Source organism: Clupea harengus, chromosome 11 (genome assembly GCF_900700415.2).
Source record: "Clupea harengus chromosome 11, Ch_v2.0.2, whole genome shotgun sequence".
Lineage (NCBI taxonomy): Eukaryota > Metazoa > Chordata > Actinopteri > Clupeiformes > Clupeidae > Clupea > Clupea harengus.
This window is the reverse complement of record NC_045162.1, coordinates 1,495,614-1,502,811: the sequence shown is the minus strand read 5'-3', so window position 1 is coordinate 1,502,811 and position 7,198 is coordinate 1,495,614. Positions and strand designations below refer to the sequence as shown.

The following is a 7,198-nucleotide window of genomic DNA, read 5'->3' as shown; positions in this document are numbered from 1 at the left end:
TTCACAGACACAGACATTCACAGACACACACACACACACATCCACATACACCCACACACACTCACACACATTCACAGACACACACACACGCACATCCATGTACACACTCACACACGTACACAGACACACACACACACACACACACACACACATCCACGTACACACTCACACACACACTCCTCTCTCTCTATACCAGGTTGAGCCCATACGAGTGGTATAACCCACACACACACTGCTCTCTCCTGACCAGGTTGAGCCTGTACGAGTGGTATAACATTCACACACACACACACTCACACACACACACTCACTCCTCTCTCCTCTCCAGGTTGAGCCCGTACGAGTGGTATAACCCCCCCCCCCCCCCCACACACACACACACTCACTCCTCTCTCCTCTCCAGGTTCAATTCAATTCAATTCAATTTTATTCATATAGCGCCATAACAATACAATTGTCTCTAGGCGCTTTACAGAGCCCAGAGCCTGAAACCCCCTTAGTGCAAGCACAATGGCAACAGGGGCAAGAAAAAACTCCCTGTTAGTCAGGAAGGAACCTTAAGCAGAACCACGGCACATAAGGGGGAACCCATCTGCTTGAGGTCGGCCGGGTGGAGATAGGAAGGGGGGAAGGGGGGAGGGTTGTGTGGCAGAAGGGGAAGGGAAACAACAGGTGTTGTACATAGCCTGCATTTGGTAGATGTACATAATATATATACAGACATCCAGTGGTAAATACATGATACAGACAAGACCAGTTTAGTGGATATACACTGTGCTGATAGGGTTACTATTACAGGGGTAAGGGGAGTAGGAACAGAGAAACATGTTGATGGTGGCAATATTATATATTGTATATAAATGCTAGCATAGGGTATGAGGTAGAGTAAGTGTACGGCAGTGCGGTGGCGGTGGGTGCAATTGGTCGAGGGTTTCTGCAGGTAGACCGGGTGGAGAGACTACAGCAGCGTCCCATGGCGAAGATAGTCTAGATTAGGAGAGAAAGAAAAAGAACAGAGTGAGTGGGTTATTATAGGCATTCGCAATGTGATAAGAAAGGAGAGGGAGAGGGAGAGAGAGAGAGAGGCTGCCTGGCTGGGTGTATGGGGATTTTATTTAATATTTAGTTGGCTGGCGACAGTCGCAATACGCGCCGTGTGCTGTACCCGGGATCTTCCGCACTCCTTCACGGTACAACATACGCTGTCTGTAGCCCAGTTATGTTGATTAGGGGGGTATTGCATGTGTTTTAGATGTGTTTAGCTATGCTGGCATTTAGCATTTAGTTTGGTTTGGCATTTAGTTTGGTTTAGCATTAGTTATGTTTAGTTATGCTGCCATTTAGCAATTAGTTTGGTTTGGTACATATGGAGATTTTAGTCGTAAGCTTTGTTAGGGTTGCAGGGTACAACATACGCTGTCTGTAGCCCAGTGATATACTTTTTTTATTTATTTTTTTATTCTTATGTGTTCAGTTATGTCTAGTTATGCTTGCTGACTGGCTGGCCCAGCAGGTGATGGGTTTGTTGACGCAATTACTTGTGGCTATAGGATGCACTAAAGAGGAATGTCTTTAGTCTTGATTTGAATATAGGTAGGGTGTCTGCATCTCGGATGGAGGCAGGGAGATTGTTCCAGAGGAGGGGGGGCTCGGTAGCTAAAGGCTCTGCCTCCTACTGTGGTTTTTGATATTCTTGGAATTACAAGGAGGCCTGCACTCTGGGAATGGAGCGGTCTTGGAGGGCAGTAGGGGGACAACTAGTTCCTTAAGGTAGTTTGGAGCCAGGTCATTTAGGGCTTTGTATGTTAGCAGGAGTACTTTGAAATCAATTCTACTTTTGACAGGGAGCCAATGCAGAGAGGCAAGTACAGGTGAGATGTGCTCATATTTTTTTGTTCTGGTGAGTGTACGGGCAGCAGCGTTCTGTATAAGTTGGAGGCTCTTTATTGAGTTGATGCTGCATCCGGACAGGAGAGCATTGCAGTAATCTAGTCGGGAAGTAATAAATGCGTGGATTCGTTTTTCTGCATCTTGGAGGGATAGGACTTTTCTAATTTTGGCAATATTGCGTAAATGAAAAAATGATGTCTTTGAGATCTGTTTTATGTGTGAGTCAAATAGGAGGTCTTGGTTGATAGTTACACCAAGGTTTTTTATGCTAGTATTGGGTGTTGGGATGCCATCGAGTGTGGATAGATGGCTAGATAGTGTCATTCTCAATTGATCGGGGCCTACAAGCATAACCTCAGTTTTATCAGAGTTGAGGAGCAGGAAGTTGTTAGCCATCCAAGATTTTACATCTTGCAGGCAAGTTTCTATCTTGGGTAAATGTACAATTTTCATCAGGTTTCATGGATAGGTAGAGTTGGGTGTCATCAGCATAGCAGTGGAAGTTAATGCCATGGTTCCTTATGACAGCACCTAAGGGTAGCATGTAAAGGGAAAAGAGCAGTGGTCCGAGGACAGAGCCTTGGGGAACACCGTAGCTTACTCTAGTGTGATTGGATGACTTCTCATGGACATGAACGAATTGATGGCGATCAGAGAGGTAAGATCTAAACCAGGATAAGGCACAGCCTTTGATGCCAACATGATGTTCAAGTCTCTGTAATAGGATATGGTGATCTATAGTGTCGAAGGCGGCACTAAGGTCTAGGAGAACTAGTATTGAGGTGCACCCATGATCGGATGCGATTAGTAGGTCATTCAGGACTTTGACTAAGGCCGTTTCAGTGCTGTGGTGGGCTCTAAAGCCAGATTGGAGGGTTTCTTCGATTTTGTTTTGGTGTAGAAAGGAAGTAAGTTGCTTAGCTACTATTTTTTCAAGTATTTTTGACAAGAAGGGGAGGTTAGATATGGGTCTATAGTTAGCTAGATTATCAGGATCAAGGTTAGGTTTTTTGAGAGATGGTTTGATCACTGCTATTTTAAATGATTTGGGGACGTATCCGGAAATTAGTGAATTATTCATTACATTAAGTAATGTCTCACTTAATAACGGTAGTGCATGTTTAAGAAGTTTTGTGGGGATAGGGTCTAGTAGGCACGTCGATGATTTAGATGAGAGGATCAGGGAGTTTAGTTCAGGGAGGTCAATGGGTGCGAAGGATTCAAGGAGAGCACCAGGTTTAGGGGTGTTGCCATAGCCATAGGGCATTTTGGAAGAGGTGTAAGGTCATAGAGGGGGAGGAGACTATGAATTTGTTCTCTTATTGTTAGAATTTTGTTATTGAAAAAGGTCATGAAATCATTACCACTAAAGCTTATGGGAACAGAATGTTCGATTGTATTGTGGTTTTTTGTTAGCCTAGAAATGGTGTTAAATAGGAACTTTGGGTTGTTTTTATTATTGTCAATCAATGAAGAATAGTAAGCCGATTTTGCCTCAGAAAGTACTCGTTTATAGCTTAGAAGACTATCCTTCCATGCCAGGTGGAATACCTCAAGTTTGGTGGAGTACCATTTTTTTTCTAGTTTTCGTGTGGTTTGTTTAAGTGCACGAGTCTGATCAGTGTACCATGGGGCCAGTCTTTTCAGTTTTCTTATTCTCTTTTTTAGTGGCGCAACAGCGTCAAGGGTTGAGTGGAGCGCATGTATGACGCCATCCGTTAGTAGGTCGATATGGGTTAGGGGTGTGCGTACGTCATTTACTTTGCCAGTGGTAGGAGCTGTGGCAAGAGCGACTGGTAGTTTTGATATGAATTCTGCTGTAGTCCTGTCGGATAGACAGCGGCTGTAGAAGTAGGTTAATTCCGTTGTTGGACGGAGATCTAATTACATGTTGAATGTTGAATGTTGAGCCCGTACGAGTGGTATAACCCACACACACACTCCTCTCTCCTCTCCAGGTTGAGCCCGTACGAGTGGTATAACCCACACACACACACTCACACACACACTCACTCCTCTCTCCTGACCAGGTTGAGCCCGTATGAGTGGTATAACCCACACACACACACTCACACACACACTCACACACACACTCCTCTCTCCTGACCAGGTTGAGCCCGTATGAGTGGTATAACCCACACTCACACACACACTCACACACACACACTCCTCTCTCCTGACCAGGTTGAGCCGTAACGAGTGGTATAACCCACACACACACCACTCACACACACACTCACACACACACACTCCTCTCTCCTCACCAGGTTGAGCCCGTACGAGTGGTATAACCCACACACACACACACTCACACACACACTCACACACACACACTCCTCTCTCCTGACCAGGTTGAGCCCGTACGAGTGGTATAACCCACACACACACACACTCACACACACACTCACACACACACTCCTCTCTCCTCACCAGGTTGAGCCCGTACGAGTGGTATAACCCACACACACACACACACTCACACACACACTCACACCACAACATCCTCTCTCCTGACCAGGTTGAGTCCGTACGAGTGGTATAACCACACACACACAACACACACACACACACACCACACTCACACACACACTCACACACACACTCCTCTCTCCTGACCAGGTTGAGCCCGTACGATGGTATAACCCACACACACACACTCACACACACACTCACACACACACTCCTCTCTCCTCTCCAGGTTGAGCCCGTACGAGTGGTATAACTCACACACACACTCACACACACACTCCTCTCTCCTCTCCAGGTTGAGCCCATACGAGTGGTATAACCCACACACACACACACTCACACACACACTCACACACACACTCCTCTCTCCTCTCCAGGTTGAGCCCATACGAGTGGTATAATCCACACCCGTGCATGCGGCGGGGTCTCCTGGTGAACCAGTACTCTCTGGGCAACAGCCTGTGGTTCCCTGTGGGCGGATTCATGCAGCAAGGCTCGGAGATCATGCCCCGCGCCCTCTCCACCCGCTGCGTCAGTGCGGTCTGGTGAGTGAGTGTGTGTGTGTGTGTGTGGAAGTGTGTGTGTGTGTATGTGTGTGTGTGGGTGTGTGTGTGTGGAGATCATGCCCCGCGCCCTCTCCACCCGCTGCGTCAGTGCGGTCTGGTGAGTGTGTGTGTGTGTGTGTGTGTGTGTGTGTGTGTAGATCATGCCTCGCGCCCCTCTCCACTCGCTGCGTCAGTGCGGTGTGGTGAGTGTGTGTGTAGAAGCATGTGTGTGTGTATGTGTAGATCATGCCCCGCGCCCTCTCCACTAGCTGCATTAGTGGGGTCTGGTGAGTGTGTGTGTGTGTGTGTGTGTGTGTGTGAGAGTGTGTTGATAGAATCTAAATGAGCACGCCAAAGTTGAAGAAGGGACCGGAGGACACATTCATGGTTTCTGGAGTTTATTTCGGCGTGGAGACCCCCTCTCAGCTTGGTGCTCAGAGCAAGGCCTACCTGATAGCAGAATAAGTTGGCATTTATACAATTTAGTCAGGTAGAATACAATAGGGGAGGGGATGACCACACCCTATAGGTGAGAGGAAGGGGGAGACAGTGGGGTGAGGGGTTCACCTATGGGGGGAGGGGGGGTGTGATAACAGGGGTCAAAGGGTGATGGCAGGAAAGAGGCTAACAAGGGGGGGAGGTGTTCACCTATGGGGGGAGGGGGTGATAACAGGGTACAAAGGGTGATAGCAGGAAGGAGGCTATCTAGGGGGGAAGGGGTTCACATGCCACTTGTTCAGGTCTCAGTGAGACAGACAGAGTACACATACAAGTGTATGAGTTACAGATACAAAGTAATGCTACACTAAGTTCATGTCTTTTACAACAACAGAATATCAATATTTCCGGTTCCATCAGTGTGTATGTGTGTGTGGGTATGTGTGTGTGTGTGTGTGTGTGTGTAGAGCATGCCCCGCGCTCTCTCCACTCGCTGCATCAGTGGGGTCTGGTGAGTGTGTGTGTGTGTGTGTCTGCTGGAGTCACTATCTGTAACTCCAGCGCTTAATGCATTTCTCTCTTCCCATCCTTCCTCCCCTCCTCACCTCCTCTTCCCCCCTCTCATCTCCCCTCTCCCCCCCCCCCCCCCTCTCCCCTCTCTCAGGTGGCTCTTCACCCTCATCATCATCTCGTCCTACACGGCCAACCTGGCGGCCTTCCTGACGGTGCAGAGGATGGAGATGCCCATCGAGTCCCCCGACGACCTGGCTGAGCAGACGGCCATTGCGTACGGCACCATGCAGGGGGGGTCCACCATGGCCTTCTTCAGGGTACACACTCACTGTGTGTGTGTGTGTGTGTGTGTGTGTGTGTGTGTGTGTGTGTCTGTGTCTGTGTGTGTGCGTGTGTGTGTGTGTGTCTGTGTCTGTGTGTGTGTGTGTGTGTCTGTGTGTGTGTCTGTGTGTGTGTGTGTGTGTCTGTGTCTGTGTCTGTGTCTGTGTGTGTGTGTGTGTCTGTGTGTGTGTGTGTGTCTGTGTCTGTGTCTGTGTCTGTGTGTGTGTGTGTGTGTGTGTGTGTGTCTGTGTGTGTGTGTGTGTGTGTGTGTGTCTGGGTGTGTTCTTAATCCCGTGTCTGGTTCGCGCTGCAGAACTCGCGGTACCAGATGTACCAGCGGATGTGGAACTTCATGCACTCGAAGCAGCCCAGTGTGTTTGTGTGTGTGTGTGTGTGTGTGTGTGTGTGTGTGTGTGTGTGTGTGTGTGTGTGTGTCTGGGTGTGTTCTTAATCCCGTGTCTGGTTCGCGCTGCAGAACTCTCGGTACCAGACGTACCAGCGGATGTGGAACTTCATGCACTCGAAGCAGCCAGTGTGTTTGTGTGTGTGTGTGTGTGTGTGTGTGTGTGTGTGTGTGTGTGTGTGTGTGTGTGTGTCTGGGTGTGTTCTTAATCCCGTGTCCGTGTCCCGCGCTGCAGAACTCTCGGTACCAGACGTACCAGCGGATGTGGAACTTCATGCACTCGAAGCAGCCCAGTGTGTTCGTGAAGAGCACGGAGGAGGGCATCGCCCGCGTGCTCAACTCCAACTACGCCTACCTGCTGGAGAGCACCATGAACGAGTACCACCGCCAGCGCAACTGCAACCTCACGCAGATCGGAGGCCTGCTGGACACCAAGGGCTACGGCATCGGCATGCCGCTGGGTAAGAGGGTCCAGACACACACACACACACACACACACACACAGTGGGGAGTAACACATGAATAAAGGAGTAAAAGATGTTAATAAGGTTAGGCTAACCGTAACATTATGCTAACCTTAACCCTATGCTAACCTTAAACTAACCTTATGCTAAACTTA

The 7,198-nt window shown here is 48.7% G+C and overlaps 1 protein-coding gene across 1 annotated transcript in view; it reads left to right on the top strand.

Annotated features, from left to right (window-relative positions):
- The window catches only part of LOC116222340 (glutamate receptor ionotropic, kainate 5-like), a 47,933-nt gene that overhangs the window by 36,779 nt on the left and 3,956 nt on the right, over positions 1-7,198 (top strand). The window contains exons 2-4 of the mRNA XM_031576007.2: positions 4,737-4,904; positions 6,007-6,172; positions 6,815-7,040. Of these exons, the coding sequence (XP_031431867.2) occupies positions 4,737-4,904; positions 6,007-6,172; positions 6,815-7,040 (560 nt within the window). The remainder of the gene's footprint in view (positions 1-4,736; positions 4,905-6,006; positions 6,173-6,814; positions 7,041-7,198) is intronic.